The following is an 18,057-nucleotide window of genomic DNA, read 5'->3' as shown; positions in this document are numbered from 1 at the left end:
TTTTTCTCTGGTTTCTCTTTGTGAACCCAGTCCAAGTGGCATACCCAAGGCTGTATGATACTTGAACACTTTGGATAGTCCAACTCATGATTTCAATTGCATCAAGCCACTTGATACAGAATATATGGATAGGTTCCATATTCCCCATAAAATGAAGTATATGATGATTTTTGTAGATATTTGCAAATCAAGGCTTGCTACACACATCAGTACCATTTAAAACACTAAATGCTTGTCAAACTGAAGCAGTTGTTGAGTTGGTCATCAAAAAAAGTGCAAGGTGTTGGAGCCACCATACACAGTAACTCTATTTCTGGGTTCAATTCAAACAGATGGTCAGCAGCATCTTTTCCTTGGCCCAAATTCTCATGGGTTTGCAAAGATGAGAACAATGCAGCCCAACAACTTGTGGTAGGTTGAATTGGCATGCAACTTATTAGAGTTTCTCCTGCTTTGATAAGCCCAACACGCCCAAGAAGCCCAACCAAGCAATTATAGTGTTCAACTGAAGGTCTAATCTTATAATGCTCACACATTTTCAGAGCATATTTACAACCTTCCTCAACCAGACCTGCATGGTTACACACAGATAAAATGCTTGAGAAAGTTACAATGTCTGGTGATACATTAGCCAGCAACATTTGATTAAAAACATGCAAAGCCTTCTCAGCTTTTCCCTGTTGAGCATGCCCAGCAATCATAGCATTCCAGGTCACAGAGTTGCGACAGGCCATGTTATTGAACACCTGAGCAGCTTCATGTGACTTTCCACATTTCCCATACATGTAGACAAGTGCAGTCCCTAATACAACGTCAACAAAAATGGCAGAGGAGATGATATAGAGGTGCATTCTCTTTCCCTCAGTTAATGAAGTTTCGAGAACACATGCATCGAGCATGCTTATGAATGCTACTCTATCTGGGAAAAGACCTTCTATCTGCATTTGATTAAAAAGCCAAAATGCATCTCGGCAACGTCCATGGTGCACGCACGAGGCCAGAATGGCTGTCCATGACACAACATCCCGGCCTATCTGTGTCCTGAACATTGCCCATCCATCCTGCAAACTCGAGCATTTACAATACATCGTGACAAGTGCATTATCCATTGCAATGTTGCTTCCAAAGCCTTTTTCTATGAATGCATTGTCCATGGTGATCTCTCCTCTAAATCCTCCTTCCATAATAATACAAGCATGAAGAAGCCGGCCTTCCATAAGGGCCAGTTCACATGCACAAGCATGTAAAAGGCTAGTATAAGTGATCTCATTAGGAACAAGACCTGAAGTCTGCATCTCTTGAAAGAGCAAGAGAGCATCCTGGCCATAGCCAGAACGAGAATAGGCAGAAATGAGGGTAGTCCATGACACCACATTCCGTTCTGTCATGGCATTGAACACTTTCCGGGCCTTCTCAAAGCTACCACATCTGCAATACATGCCAACCAGGGCAGTCTCAATAACCACGTTAATTTTGAGACCAGAATTTAGAAGGCACGTGTGCATCCTTGTGCCTTGGAGGCATCCATCACCATGAAGCATAGAGAATACGATGACAAATGTTGCGGTGTCTGGCATGACACCTTCCATATGCATTTGATGGAACATATCAAAGGCCCGTTGATGGTCGCCATGGTCTATCAAGGATTGGATCATGATGGACCAGGAGAAGACATTCCGGACAAGGTGGGATCTGCAGAAAACGTCATAGGAATCCTCTACAGCAGGTCCACACCTACCATATAAGAGCAGGAGAAGGTTGGAGAGGTAGTGGTCTTGCTCGCGGGAGCTTCTGAGGAGGTGGGAGTGCGCGATTCGTCCTTGGGAGAGGGATTTGGTGTGGCAGCAGAGGCGTAGGGCGGAGGCGTAGGCGGAGAAAGGCGGGGGTTTTGGGGGGCGGAGTCGAGTGAAGGCAGGAGGAGGAGGGCATCGTGGCGGCAGCTCGGGGGCCACCGCCATAGCTCGGGGTCCTCAGCTCAGAGTCTTCCACCACTCTACTCTCTCTTGACTTGACCTCTTCCTTCCTTCTCATTCTTTCACTATGTATGTATGTATGTATGTACATATGTAATATGTATACAGAATAAAGAAGGAAAAAGTCAAGGGAAAGTCATGCCTAACTAAGACTTCCCACTACTTCCATCCCTAGCTAGGTATGGTCTTCACACGGACCACCTCTATTTTATGTTCGTGTTAGAGACACTACACACACACATAATACAGAGAAACTCCTGAATCAATCTAAAAGTAAAGAACTTCTTTGACTGAAGACACATTTAATGTTGTCATGCTTAAGACCCATGTTTGACTAGGAGACCGTATGTGGGCATTTCCAATAATAAAAAAAAGGGGGTATTGTTTTCGATGGAAGACAATCCTTGCATTGTTAAAAAGGGAAGTGTCTTCAATTTCACCCTTTGTCTTAAGGATATTAGTTTCAATATTAGTTTTTATGATCTCAAACAAAGTTTATGAGGAGTTTTCATAGCAAATGGAACATCAAAGATGCAAATTTAATCTTGCACAACGCAAGGTCTACCACCACATCATCATATTTACATATTTCACCTTTAGCTTTTTACTAATGCAACTGATTCTATTATCAATAAACGTCAACAGTCTCCAAAATTATGTGTAAAGGCAATGCTTCCACATTTTGTTTTAGATCTAATATATTCTATCAGTGGAAACAAACATAAGTTTGGATTCCTCGTACTTGACTAAGTAATATAGTCAAGGTGTTGATTATGTGCGTATATATTGTCTTATCTACCCTCATTTGTTGGGTACCAAGTTTTAGAATTAGAATTGTTCATGCCAAAGTAGAGTTAGAGCATTGATGAACTTGTGAGAAATTAACTACTGTTCTTTGAATTGAAGAAACACATTTGCTATAATTGATATTGGTATAGATAATTAACAATGGGAACTGTGAATGTTACTTTCCACAAACATGTTTAAGGGAAATGAAGTGCTGTTATAAAACGGTTTGTATATATTTCTTTTTACATGACTGATGCATAAGAAGGGGTTCACAAGGACATCAAATGCCTATATAAAAAAAAGCTTTCTCCCAGCTTCCCTCGGGAGGGGGGACTTGACCGGGCATTTGGGGGGAGTTGTTTCCTCATTTGAAAAAATAATGTCATCATACAACACTTGGAAGAGACTATTGTGATAATAAGACCCCTGGTAAAACAGGCTATACATTGAAGCTTCAAGATTTTAACCGTGGTTGAATGTTGGCAAATAAAGAATTAATTATCTTTTGTCTCTGCGATATACGGCTGCTTTTTTGTCTCAGCATTAATTTCTGCTTCTGATGGTAATAGTCCCAACACAGGTATGGGCAGCAAAGACGTTACATTGCATAGAATTAGGAGCGAAGCCAGATTATCAAAATTTTGGCCTGTAATCCCAAGAAGCTGAGTAATCCATGCTCCAAAGAGACCACCACAAACACTCCCTCCATTAGATATTGACATCAGTGTAGCAAAAAGTGTAGCTTCGACACCGGGTGGGCATATCCGTGCTGCTAGAACAAGGACGGGCATAAATGAAACCTGCACCATCACCATCACCATTATTATTCTGCACCAATCCAAGTCATTATAGCAATATACAAATGGTACAGATCTAGGTTCATTAGATTTGTGATTTTCCATTTCCATACAAGGGAAAAGCAACTGTTAATTTAACATGGAAGCATTTAAGATAATGCAACTTTGGCATTGTAAAGCAGATTCCCAATATGATGCATGTGTTCTATCATCCCTCAAGTCTTCATAGCAGACTGCCTGGGTATTTGTACACAATGCCGGTTTCAGACTACATATACTAACCCCTTTTTCATGCAGCATGTGTCATGCAATCTAGATTAGAGGAGAGATGGGACCTGAGGGCATCTTTGTATTTTGTATTTTGTATTTTGTTCATGAATAATGTATATACTTAGATCTGCTGACTATGGGACATTACATTTATTTTTCACATTACCTGGCTAGTTTGTCATTCCAATTTTACAAGGTGGTTGCATTTCCACCCAATGAGCTATTTCTAAGATTGAGTTCACATGGATGAAAAAAGCGAATAATATTTGATGGAAAATATGCTTTCATGATCATGTGAAAGTGTCCATTCTAGTTGTTATTCTAAATGTGGAAGAGCATGAGTGCTCAGATATTTCCATTAGATAGACAGCTATTCTAAAGTCCATTTTCAACTTCTTCACTTAAATTCTTAGGAAAATTAAATTTGCCAGCAGTCAGCTCCCTCTTTCTCCTTCAGTTTAGTTTGTAACATTAGATAATATATACAAAAGTCGTCCAAGAAAGGAAGAAAAGAACCCAACTATGCCCAAATAGCTAGAAGCAGCTAAAAAATGTGCATAGTCCTCCTAGCAGAAATGGATCAATAGACAAACCTCATGGTAATGTAGTAACTTGTATAAATTGGACAAATTTTCCTATCAGAGGAACCCAATCTGGAAACAAGATAAGATCAATTTCAAACGCCTTTGTAACTATGATACTTTTCGTCCACAAATCTAACAGGGGAGTCCCACATATTTACATGGATGATGGGTATCACTTTACTTAGTCCCAGGAATCATTTCTAGTTGCAAACTCTTTCAATGCCCACTTGTTAAATAAAGCATATAGAAAGAGCATTACCAGGCCATTGATCTAAAATGGAAAACCTAAAACATCAAGTATAATAATTTAAAACCAAAATTTCGTCTTTATTTTCATCTTGGATTTTGTAGAAGCCTTCTATAGAAGATAAGAGAGTATTTCAAGTAAAAAAGGAAGATAAATAGCATATTGAAATGAATAGGATTTGAAACAGGGGAAAGGACTATAAATTCCAAAGTAATGCTCTGTACATCAACCCAAGTTGAACATTAAGGAATGCTTGTCAATGTCTGCTTATAATAATTGCAGCTATTAATATTCATCGATATTTCACACATTCATCCTTGCAAAAACAACTAACCTGGCCAAGAACAGTCAATGCAAGAGTGTCTCCCATTGCAAACCACTCATTGCTTATACCCAATCTCTGGTTAAATCCAGTAACAAGTACAAGCTGAAGAAAAAGGAAACAGCATTAAATTGGTGTGCAGAGATGGAAAAATTTAAAGACTCGTTGTTATGACATATGGATGTTACCTGTGTAAGAGATAATCCACAGCCAATTAAAGTGGTCCAGAAAAACATCTTTCTTAGTGGAACATTCTTTAGAAACCCATTATACAAGCCCACGCCAGCAAGTGAGGCAATAGAGGTGACAAGACGAACACGACCAAGGAACTCTGGGCCAAAGCCCAATTTATTTGTCCTGACTACAAGATTAGAAGCAAACAAGAAGTAGGTAGTATAAATCATTCCATAATGATAAGATATGAATACTTACGAAAAGAAAAACATTGCTGTATCAGATGTTGGTGTTGCTTGCCAAAGGAATATGAATATGGTTGGAAGAAAAATTGCAGGATCTTTGATTGTCTTCCAAAGGACAATCAAGTTCGCTTTTGCATTATCAAGAGCAACAGTGGATTTCTGTTTAATAACTTTCCCTTCTATTGTCAGGTTATTCCTACTTAAGGATGGCAATGGTTCCTCTGTGACAAATATTGCCACTGCAGTGGTCAAAAGAGGGAGGAGAGACGTAATAGAAAACACAAACCTGCACCAAATATTGATTGTTAACTACAATTCAAGTTCTAACCTATGTACATTCATACCACTATGAAGTTGATTTATGGATATGCAAAGCAAAAGAAATTCACACACCACAAGAGCAATCAATTCAATTTCAATTTCTTGACAGCCAACCTCAAAACAAACATGATAATCGACCCAAACAGTTCAAATTTAAACCTACATCAGCCATAAATTATGGTCACTTATGTTCAAGACTAGGTACAAGCCTAAAAGAACTGCATGGCTAAGGTGAAGTGAAAGGTTTTTGGAGCTCATACAATAATATCCCTGAATCTCAGCTATGGAAATGAATACTTCCCCCCATGTTTAGTCATACTACTTGGCTTAATAGCAATAAAGTAAAAAGTTGGGATTTTTTTTGTACATCAATATTCATGGAGATCATTTTCAATTTCCGATTAATAAAAGACATCTCATGCATATTTGAAAACATTAAAACTGGCATTGTACCTAGTTATTCCATGTCCAGTTCAAACCTAAAATGTTAATGTGATTCCTATAGAAGCTATGAATATAATAAAATTTTAAAGTGTGTAAAATATAATCTAGTTGTTATGCACCTTACACCATAGGTTTCAATTAAAGAACCACTGAAGTATGCACTAACAATGCCTCCCACCGCTGAGGAACCCCAACAGAGGGACTGTATTGAGCCTGAGGTGCTTTGAGCTTCACCACGGGCTCTCTCTACTGCCATTGAATCCACAACCTTTCAATGAAACAGATATGAATTATGAGGCATTCCTTAATTCTCATCCATGGAATCTCATAAGCATAAATATTTAATGTCTTGGTCCATCCTACAAACTTACCACATCAGAGAAGGCAACAGAAAGAGAGCTTAATAAAATTGCAAATGCTGCACTATATTTGTCCTCCACAAGCATAGCCATAATAATCCATGCAACCGCACCAAGAAGACCACAAAGGACAAGGTAAGACCTTCTTCGGTAACCAAAAAGTGGGATCCCATCACTAGCAAGACAAGGGAAAATAAGAAAATAGCAATGTTCACAACTTGAAACCTAAGGATAGCATTACCACATACCTTATAAAACCATACAGAGGCTTGATTAACCATGGAGCTGCCGAGAAGCCAGATATAACTGCACTCTACACAAAGGAGTAAGATAAGTGCCTGATACACATGACATGTGTAGCTAAGCTCCCATGTAGCTTGTATATGGTTAGGAAAATTCACCTCTGCTGGATCAAGATGAAGATTGTCTTTCAAAAAGAAACTTACAGCTAGTCGAGAGATCCCCAACACACCTTGGACAAAGTAAACAATAGAAATAGCCAATATATCTGGTGAGAGCTGCACACCTAAAATCATTCTTCCCTTGATCTTCCCTTTTTCAAACTGCAACATGGGTTCAGCCTTCTCAAGATCATTCTCTTGAACCTCTTCAATGTCTTGTCGTGCTTGACTTTGTGGTTCTTGTATCACTGATATCAAATAGGAACTTAAGGGTGTGAGATAGTTAAATTTGGCATCAAATAAATTATGATTACATATTGGAATATATATTAATTTGGTATCATGTTGACATGTTCTATAATGCCTACATGCATGTAGCTTTTGGCTTCATACATCACTTTGGCCATATAGCATTTGATTTCATTTCTCTCTTTTTTCTCACAACTGGTATTGAATTAGCAGAAGTTAATACATTATTCTTTCTTCTCTTCTTTCTCACTCTTTCTCTTCCACGTTCTTCACCAGCGAGAGTATCTCATGCCATTCGACAATTACAGCATGGCCCAGCCATTGATCAGTCAGGATCCTACTGAGCATCTTTTTATATCCTCATGAGACACTTGCCCTCTTTGTTGTGCACATCTTTAACCACAACTTCGCTGAAGGTGACACCACTGCACTGAGAAAGCAGAGGGCACCATGCATTCCAAGAACTACAGGATTGTGATTGGTCACAACTTAGACAAAATTTATGGCATATACCCAGAGGAAGAGACGTTTAGATATGCAAAGAGGGAGGAACTACGAACACTAGTACAGGCAAGCTTCAGATGAGAAGTTTCAACCATTGACCACATTGTTTCACTCAGATGTCTAATTGATCAGGCAAGAGTCCAAAAGAAACGACTAAATTGTTGTTTTGTGAACTTCCCCAATTTTCATGTACCTAAAATCTATGGAATCCCCATCAACATGATTTGGGGCATTTAAAGTTTCTGTGAGGAGGTTATTGGTGAACTACAATTCCCAGGACATTCATATTGACTTGGTAGTATGCTTGGAGGGAAACAAGAGTTTCTGTTGATATTTGGTGACTACATTACATCAGAGTCTATACTACATCACATGAGATGACAATGAAGGAATTGAACTTCCCGGTATGACTCTTCACATAATCCTCTATGCAGAGACCTTTTCCTAGTCATGAATTATCTAGAGGAATTGGATGACTTTTGTACACAGGGGATAGACAATCAACCTTGGGAGAACTAAGATTCTGATTGTCCATACATCTTGCCAGATACGTACACAGAGATCGTCCTAGCTGGTGCATATGTTGAGATTGTATGCACCTATGTCAACATGGCTCTCATTTTCACCGCCACGGTAGGATTCTTCTCTATGGCAGCATGAGACAGATTCACGAGGCTATACAATATTGGCACTATTAGAGAACCATTGTTATCAAGGAGCCCCAAACGCATTTTGACACTTTGTTCATTCCTATATTGGTTTATGCATAAGCAGTATGGCAACAAGATGGACACGATCAAGCTGGATACAAATAAAGCAATCAGAGGTCCTAATGCTTATTGGGATTATTCTTAGAAAACCATTGGTGCCTCGTGAATTGTGTGGTCAAAGTTTGCTACACCAACCATCTTGGCCAAAGCCCTCTTCCAAGCAGTTTCCTACGAAGATCTAGCAGCACAGATACTAACAGATTTATACAGAGTCTCTTGAGATTTAGTTGGTGCATGTTGATGTGCATAGGCTCATCATTGGCTCAAACATCTGACACAATGCTGTGTTGCAGTTGGCACATTGACTGAGCCATCATGAAGACGATATGGTCCACAGTCGAGAGTGAATGGACATCAGCTGAGGAAGAACAGTTGATATGTGCACATTACGAAGAGGTATTATAAAAATTGTAAATATCAAATATAAATTCACACTTAAGGCTAGAAGATAAGATAGATTAAAAAGCACACGCATGCTCTAAGAGCACTCTTATTGTCGTAAAAGAAAAAGCTTGAGATAGCCAAATGAAGGTTAAGTTAAAGAGAAAGCTAGCTTGAGATAATGAGGGAAAGAAAAGTATAAATAAGGTTACCTAGGAATTTTTGGTGAGAGAGCTATCATATTTTGGGGGCTATTATTTCATAATCTAATCACTCTTAAAGGCTATTTAACATTGGGTTCTTATATCGACCATACAATCGATCTAATATAATCAGTATTTCTTCTCTATTGGGCTTTTCCATAATCCTATGATCGTACATTGTAACCAAGCAACTCTATTACTAACATGAAATTCTCTTTTGTTTGTCGATTTTTTTCTTTTTTCTTGTTTGAAACTATCTAATATCTGGTTATTGTTTATCTTGCACTCATTCTTTCTTTGCCTCAATCCATCTCTTGGTCAAGAAAATTCTGCAGTTTCACCCTGGCATACATGATCCATAGTGGAATATGATATTCACAACATCAATTTGGTGAGCCCAAACTTGAACTGGTGGCAAGGAGATGGCGAACCAAGGTAAACAAGAGTATGCTTCAAGAGCAAAAGGTGATGGCAGAGACGGCGGAAGCTGTAAATTGGATTGTCAACCACAATGGACAATTTGATGGGCAAAACATCTCACACGTGACACTAAGTATAAGACTTGAAAGCTGAGATGCTTCAGGGAGGATTTGACACTGCAACTTCCAAAAGAAGACAGAATTAGCTGATCTGAAAAGAGTGAGAAAGACAACGGGAGATTTATCAGATGTTTAGAGTTCCCATAACCTCACTAGCAACATGGGGAGATTTATCAGCCCTGCCTTCTAAATTCTTGTTTCTTCACAGTAAAGACAGTTGTGCAGACTATAGATATGCTAAGTATAAGAAAGCACAGTCTTGTGACACTTCATATGCATAACATGTTTGAAGAATTATTAGCTCTGATGTTAAATAGATCAGCATCAAGTATTCCATGATACTCACATGTACCCATTATCAAGGGTGGAGATCACACTTTGTCAACACGTGTAGAGATCACACTATTACTGCCCATCATAGTTGGTAAAGTCGAACGTCTCCATACATAGAGCATTATTTGAGTTTATGGTAAGCAGTGCAGGATCTTAGAGAGCAAAGGAGGATTCTAGAGATTCTCCATAGTAACTCCCACATACACTTTCCCTTACATCATACAGCAGAGCAGGGCACATGGGAGGGGATAAAATGAACGCTTTTGAAAAAATCCCAGTTTTGGCTTCTGATCACATTGCAAGAATTACGATATGACAATTGGGGAATAAGCGGGGTTGTACAATACAGGTAAAGTCCCGTGCAAGCCAATTCTCTCTACTATCATGGGTGAAACACAAAGGTTCTCCACTTTCTCCAACAGATAAGATTTCAACGGACAACACACGACACCGAACAATACAGAGGTCCATCAGCTGTCCAGTAGTTGGATACCCCTCTTATTGGATGCATATGTCTCATCTCATTGCAGAAGCCCACAGATCCTTTACAAAACACTCTTTTTGCACAAGATAGTGGACATGTTCAGTTGAATCTTGGTATACGAAGGGCATGATATTGTTTTGACAGTAATACCAAGGTGAGCTTAAATTTTAAAACAAAAGGGGACACATACGAGCGTACCTGAGAGACGTGACATGCTCTTTCTTCCGATGGCTCTGTTCCTAAACCTTGTGGTGTTGGTAAAACCAGCAGGTGCTGCAGATTCTGATGTAACCGCAGGTCTGCGACTTGAATGAGGAATCAGGGGACGGAGATGGAGATGGAGATGGAGAGAAGGAGAAGACGCAGCAGCCAGAGCAGAGCAAGATCGCAGGTGAAGGAGCGATGATGATGATGATGATGCTGCCATCCAAATCAACTACTCCTCCGTCTTCTTCCTCTGTCTGTCTCTCCCTCTCTTTTCTCATGAATCAACAAATCATGTATGTATTACTTAATTCTGGAAATGGCCTACATACATACCGATACCACACAAAACATACATAGCATCGCATCGACTCGTGAAGATTATGATCTCGATTAACACTTAACGATCCGGTGTGTTTCCTGGCCATGGCGGCATTCCGCTTAATTAGTAATTAATCGGATTAGTAACCCGCAAGGTCTAATGAATCATAGGTCTCTAACCTTAAGATTAGTAAGTGTGGACTAGTTCTTAAGGAATGATGGGTATGGATTGAGTTATTCTTAATCGTATAATTGGAGATATGGGAGATAGCTTTTGAGTATTTCGTCACTTGACTGAAGTGGTCAAGTGTGAATAGACAAGGACCTAAGGTTTGAGACTATACAAGAAAGCTAGCTACTTCCATGAACGTGGAGACTCTGTTAGTATATTAACACTTTAGCTACATATGCTTGTTCCCCTTCAAATCGAAGACATGATTCATGTCCATACTCGGTGGTATGGGACACCGACAAGGAAAACTCAAATCCATCTCTCACCTTCACAAAGGGGGGTTATCGTGTGGTCTACCACCTTTCTTCCTTATTTCCTCCTTAATTTTAATGAGTTTCTTACATGTAACCTCTTGATTCAGCTTATGCATACAAACTTCTTGCTAACTCTCGATGCATGCAAACACTTGATGTTATAGAAAGGTGGAATTAAACCTTGAAGGTGGCTTATGTAAAATTTGAGAAAAACAAGAAACTCAACAATAATTGAATTCAAATGCAAGTGGAAATGATTTAACATTGTCATACCATCTAAAAACGAAGAAGGATAAGGGCAATATGCAACAATCAATGAAATGGTGGACATCATGGGCTCACAAAATCTAGCTAAAACACACACCACCTCAAGATGCCAATAACTAACATGGTCAACGTGCCTCTACCAAGAACAGTTAACTTGTTGCAAAGAAATTGTATACGACACAATGCTTGTCGAGCAAAAATGATCATCGCAAAACAATTCAAGCACGCAATAATAAAAGTGGGCATAGCTAAATTGTGCAAGGGTTTTTGAAGATTCCATTATCGATGTGTTTACAATCCAAATTCCATTAGACTTTATATGATCCTCATTAAGGAACCCTCATATTCCTTAGTGTTGGGTAGGCATTGGAAGAGTATGAGTGACGCAATAATGGAATTTGGATAATGAATCACATAGAACAACATGAGATGCTAATTCATTCTTTCTCAAGAAGATGATGAACAACTTTCTAGATAAAAACTCAAGAATGATGAGGAGAAACATATGAAATTTATGAAGACTAAAATAATTAAAGTTCCCTTGGGCACTATCAATGGCACATATCAAGAAAGTGGAATTGACAAGAGCAAAATAATTTCAACAAATTTTCATGTGGCAAGGGTTTCTTTAAGTTATTTATAAAACACAAAGTCACGGGATATAAGTTATTTGGCATCACATAAACCATACACGTCATCATAGTAGGTGTGCTTGACTGAGAATTGATGGCATCCTCAAATTTTGAGTATATGATAAACCCCAAATGTTTTGGGGTAATAATCTACAATAAAAAACAATTAATATACATTCCCAAAAATGTACATACACAATCATGGTAATAGTGATGCTTCTCAAAGGACCACTATTAACATAAAGTTTTCACAGAATTTGGTAAGCCCAAAGGGAACTTTAGAACGTTTATGTGGGTGAAACTCATCGATGAAATTAGCCCAATGCAACTTATTTCCTAGTTTATAAAAATAGCCCAAACCCAGGTTAATGTGTATTACTGAAGAGGAACACAATCTATTTTATGAGACCACCAAACACCATTTGAGTATTTGTATGTGCTTGAATTACTGTGATGTCTCATAAAGGACGACCCCTTCAGATTGTAGGATATTGGGCACCCATTCCCATCTGAACTCCCAAGCTTTGATTGATTAATTCCTTAATGGTGTTCATCATCAAGAGACGATTCATATCCAAATTATGGGGCTGCCTACATGGTATTACCAATCGTCTCCACAAGAACATTTTCCATCTTTAAATATATGGATGAGATTTGCATCTCTAATGGAGATTTCACGCTTTTCTAACTTTGATAAAATGGACGTCGCGGAATGACAATCGCCACTTATTCGCATGTTTGTTTCAACGTGTATGGGAGATCCTTTTGGTGCATTGATGAAAGCACATGCAATGGCTAACATTTGACTGTGTGCATAAAGGAAATCTTTGTTTGCTTCACCTAGGAGACTTGGAGTATATCCTTTCTTTAACATTTTACCGCCGATCACTTTGAGTTTTGCATAGATACGCTTGCTTTGAGAATGCTCTGTATCCCCAACACAGAATGAATGAATCTTTCCGGTCTCATCCATCCACCACGCACATCCTGGCTTCTTCCCTGCTTCGTTGTGTGCTCTCAGAGCCTCAATCTTCTGTGCTTCCTCATTCCTTCCTGCAGCTGCATAGATATTGCTCATGCAAACATAGATAGAAGGCTGGTTCTTGTCTATCTGAATTGCATTCTCAAATGCCCAAATTCCAAGTTCCAGATTGTTCCATTTCTGACAAGCACCTAATAGGGCAGACCAAACAGCAATATGCTTCGAAGATGGCATCTCGTTGATAACTGAAACTGCCTTTTCAAAATGCCCTGCACGTCCAAACAAATCAACCATGCACGTGAAGTGCTCTACAGTGGGGACTAGCCCATATTGTGCTCTCATTCTTGTGAAATACATTTGGCTCTCATCCATTAAACCTGAGTGACTGCATGCATTAAGAACACATGAAAACGTTTTTTCATCCGGAGAAAGACCTTTCTTTTCCATGCGCTCAAAGCAGTGGAGCACAGAATGGGAATTCCCATGCAAAGCATGTCCAGCAATAAGTGCCGTCCACATACCTGCATCCTGGCAGGGAAGCCTCTCGAGAACTTCTTCAGCTTTAGATAGTGCTCCACATTTGGCATACATATCCACTAAGGCATTGCCAAGCATCACATCCTTCTGGAGCAACCTTCTGTTAAGGATTTCATCATGTATTTGTTCACCCTTTTCAAGTGCCCCTATGTTGGCACATGCTTTTAAGGCACATGTAAAGGATATTGAACAAGGAGATAGTCCATCTTTTCTCATTTGTTCAAAGCAATCTAATGCTTCCTGACCATTCCCCTGTTGAACATAGCCAGCTATTAATGCGGACCATGATATTGCATCTCTGCGTGGAAGTTGATCAAGCACTTCCCGTGCATTTGTCAATGCACCACATTTTGCATACATGTCCACCAGAGAGTTACCCAACACAATATCTCGTCTCAAGAGACCCTGTTTGGCAATTTCTTCATGAATTTTCTTCCCTCGGTCCAGGGCGCCTATGCTTGCACATGCTTTCAATATACATGTATACGTTACTGCATTTGGAGAAAAGCCATCTTGCCGCTGCATGCGATCATAGCAATCCAATGCTTCTTGGCCAGACCCTTGTTGGGCATATCCTGCTATTAACGAAGACCAAGAAATTATATTCCTATCGGGAAGCCCCTCAAGAACCTCTTGTGCTTTTGCCAAGTCACCACATTTCACATACATGTCAACTAAAGCATTTCCAAGCACAACATCTTTTTGCAGGAAAACCTGAACATCAGCATGTAGCGCTCTGCCCTTTTCGAGATCGCCTAGATTGCCACATGCTTTCAAGATACATGCATAGGTGAACTCATTCGGGGAAATGCCATCACGTTGCATTTGCTCGAAACAGTTCATGGCCTCTTGGCTATGCCCTTGCTGCGCATATCCAGAAATCAATGCTGACCATGAGACGACATTTCGGCAAGATAGCCCTTGCAGCACTTCTCGGGCTTTGTCGAGTGCGCCACATTTGGCATACATGCTAATTAAGGTGTTGGCGAGGAGCAGGTGGTTCTCTGGAAGGAGGCCGGCTGATCGAATGTCGGCATGTATATGGGTCCCTTGATCGAGATCGCGATTCCTCGCACACAGCTTCAACGACTCCACGAAGGGTGCAATCTGCAGGTACTTGTCACGTTTCTGAGCAACCTTGCGCTCCCGGTCCCCTTGGGGGGGGTTCCCTCTGCCTCTGCCTCTGCCTCTGCCACTCCCTCTCCCTCGGATTCCAGAGGCAGCAACAGCCTTCCTGGACACGTTCATTCCAACTGCTGCTGAGTGCAATTTGAAAATCAGATTGAAACAAATCAAAGCTTGTATGCTTTGCTGGCGGCTGCTGCTTCTGCTTCTGCTGTTGCAGGAGGCAGGGCACGCTCAGAAGGTTTACTTGCTAGGCAGTGGAACATGTGTAGTAGTACATACATAGTTATATAACCTGAGACATAATTGGAGTAGTGGTAAGTTGTAACTAGCTATTAGTAGCTAGGTATACAATGTACATACATATATCATATATGTACATATAATGTACATATGTATGTATATATATGTAAATTTGTAATAGAAAGGAAGGGGCCACACTATCAAGGCATTCTCCAAAACCAACACGACCCCTATGCACGTGCCGACAAACCTTCATGTTGTCATAGCACGCAAAACTTTGTGGATGCTCTCTCTGATCGTTGGCAACTTCGGCTTGGCTTTAGCTATTCGGGATGGACTCGTGAACAAGCGTTATACACCATTACTCGTCACACCTTCTAATTGTTTCTTTGGTATCCAACATCGTGAGTTGTGTGGGCAGACGATTCGATCGTAAATAGCGCCTTTCATGCTACTTTACCTTCTTTTGGATGAACCCGTGAGCCAATTTAACCCGTTTATTGGCTTTACTTTTTTGAATGGTAAAAAAAGACATACGCATTAAAAATAATGATAACGTTATGCCTTCAAAACCCTCCAAAGCGTCGTCGTGATATCTCTTACCTAGCCCCTTCATGCCTTGATGTGTTTCTTTGCACATACGCACGCACGCACCATCGAGATCATAACCTTCATCAAAATGGGTTCAAAGTGATGTTTTCTGATGATTTGGTACCTTTGAGAAACGAATGCGCAAAACAAGATCATCACTTGCCTCTCCTCGAGCACCATTTCTAAATCATTTTGTACCTAAACAAATACAAAGATATCTCCTTCCTTGAGCACCCAAATTTAGGCAAAGTGTGTCGTAAGTGCATCTTAGGTAAAGCCACACCAAAGATGCACTCAAGAGTACATGATTCGTAACTTCCAACCTCCTATTGCTTCATAATGACTATCTCACATTTGTGTTGGCAATATAGCACGTGTACACACAGACAAAAGGCCATAATGTATAAAATAAGACGTAAAATAGTTACAATAAATATGATTTAGGTAGATATAGTTCTAAGTTAGGATGATAGCAATAGTTGGTCAGTGAGCAAACATTTATGTAATTAAAGCTAAACGTTAGGATAGAGACCCACTAGAACATGTGAAAAGGTCGTCATGACTCATAAGGGTGCACAATGGAACAACAATTGAGATATATCAAGAAAATCGGGTTAGCTCGTCGAAAGATGCTAGGGGGCTCATGTCACTACTTTTTGAACCTAGAAGTTGGTGGCCTGGTAGCTGTGAGTTGTTACAATAGTCAAAATCTTTTAAGTTTAGCATCCATACAAGTGTTTGTTATATATGTGTGTTGTTTATTGTGTTTTTGTCTATGTTTGTCATTTAACCAACATGTTATCTAATTGTCAAGTGTTATAATATATTCACACCTTCTCGTGAATAACAATAGACTTTTGTCACTAAACAAGTCCATGTCCTATAGCCAAGTTTTGGTTGAGTATAGGTAGTGCTCAAAGAGTTATGGGTAAGAGATTTGAGCACAAGCCTTTAGGTTGAACATTGCCCAAACCTTCCTTCATACAACAAGCAACATTGGGTTGCCCTATACTAGACTAACCGTCATTGTCTCTATATTTATTTGTGTTTGTTGGGATTCAAGATCAAAGGGTTCTCAAGATGGTAGGTCACCATAGATAGCTAAAACACATGGCATCAACCCAAGAAGGATCAATAACACTCGACAACCATGATAAGCAACTCTGTGCATAATAATAGCATGCACATGTATGTACGTATGTATGCATGCATGGACGATGATTACAATGCTCAAGAAAACCTTTACAATGACCAAACCTTCATTAATTGACTAGCAACCTGGGCATCTTTTTATGACAAGGACAAGTCAACATGTGTATGTAGTCCCCCATTGTCTATGAGCCATTTGACATGTGTCGTGCAATGGTTCAATGTGTTTAAGAGGCCGGTCCATACACAATTCCATTGATGCCAAATAACTTCCAGAACTCAACTATAACACATGAGGAGGACCTATGAAATTGATCAAGCAACAAAAAGAATGGATTTAATGTGCACTCACCTTATAATGACATTTCTTCCTAAGTTGGCCCAAATAACCCAACATTGAAGAACCTTAATAGCTCCACTTCAACTTTGACGACATGCACTGGCATCCACCCCCCCCCCCCCCCATCTTGTTTGCCTTGCTGGGGCTTGAGAGAACGTACCCATATCCCAAGTTTTGTGAAGGTATCAATGTCGAGGAGATTGCATATTCATTGTCCTCTTTGCATGGAATGACAATAATTTAGCCCATCTCTTCGTCCACCTCACTCCCTATATCATATATCTCTTTGTGATGACCTACATATGCAGTAATATCTTTCTGTTGTAGTTGTAAACATGTACAAAAATAGATCGTGCTAATATTGAAACAATTAGATTACCATAATTAGGAAATAGAAGTGAAAATAAGTCATTCAATTTGATGCTACAAAGACACAAATGTTAAATGTTGCATTTTGCTATGATATAGTAGTAATTGAAAATGAAGTGGTGCTTATTTCTAAAGGCAATATCATGACAATCTCACGAATTGTTATTGAAATGGATCACACAATATGCATGACGGATGAGACCATGAAACTCATAATAAATAACACCATATATTAAATATATTTATAATCTAGTGTCCTATAGAACATGCAATGTAAAGATGAAACTACAAGCGACATATTAAATGGCACCAATAGAGATTGAAGATATTCATTGGCACCTAATCAACATCAACATTAAACAAATGTAAAGAACATACAAAAGCATGGGGATAAATATTTCATGTGACAAATGGTGGAATTT

The 18,057-nt window shown here is 39.5% G+C and overlaps 3 protein-coding genes across 4 annotated transcripts; all 3 read right to left on the bottom strand.

Moving 5' to 3' along the window:
- Positions 1-224: 224 nt before the first annotated feature.
- LOC147868905 (pentatricopeptide repeat-containing protein At1g11290, chloroplastic-like) lies at positions 225-1,958 on the bottom strand. Its single transcript, XM_087318219.1, has one exon. The coding sequence runs from the start codon at positions 1,956-1,958 to the stop codon at positions 225-227; it is 1,734 nt and encodes a 577-aa protein (XP_087174345.1).
- Positions 1,959-2,941: 983 nt separating this feature from the next.
- LOC147868904 (Major facilitator superfamily protein) lies at positions 2,942-10,831 on the bottom strand. Of its 2 annotated transcripts, none has more exons than XM_087324560.1 (9): positions 10,588-10,831; positions 6,927-7,174; positions 6,774-6,838; positions 6,538-6,700; positions 6,286-6,434; positions 5,415-5,687; positions 5,171-5,339; positions 4,995-5,087; positions 2,942-3,562 (listed from the first exon to the last, which is right to left on the bottom strand). In XM_087324560.1, the coding sequence occupies exons 1-9, from the start codon at positions 10,814-10,816 to the stop codon at positions 3,257-3,259; spliced, it is 1,695 nt and encodes a 564-aa protein (XP_087180686.1). In that variant the 5' UTR covers positions 10,817-10,831; the 3' UTR covers positions 2,942-3,256. The 2 variants fall into 2 exon arrangements, with proteins under 2 accessions (XP_087180686.1, XP_087180688.1); XM_087324562.1 differs by having other exon boundaries at positions 6,774-6,831; positions 6,998-7,174.
- Positions 10,832-12,498: 1,667 nt separating this feature from the next.
- LOC147868903 (pentatricopeptide repeat-containing protein At3g26782, mitochondrial-like) lies at positions 12,499-15,179 on the bottom strand. The gene has a single exon (XM_087324552.1). It carries the CDS (start codon positions 15,064-15,066, stop codon positions 12,901-12,903), a length of 2,166 nt encoding a protein of 721 aa, XP_087180678.1. The 5' UTR covers positions 15,067-15,179; the 3' UTR covers positions 12,499-12,900.
- Positions 15,180-18,057: the final 2,878 nt, after the last annotated feature.

Source organism: Azolla caroliniana, unplaced genomic scaffold, assembly GCF_043228905.1.
Source record: "Azolla caroliniana isolate FFs.n. ecotype wild unplaced genomic scaffold, voAzoCaro1.0.p SCAF_1, whole genome shotgun sequence".
Taxonomy (NCBI): domain Eukaryota; kingdom Viridiplantae; phylum Streptophyta; class Polypodiopsida; order Salviniales; family Salviniaceae; genus Azolla; species Azolla caroliniana.
Note: the sequence above shows the minus strand (reverse complement) of the source record. Positions and strands in the feature narration are given on the sequence as shown.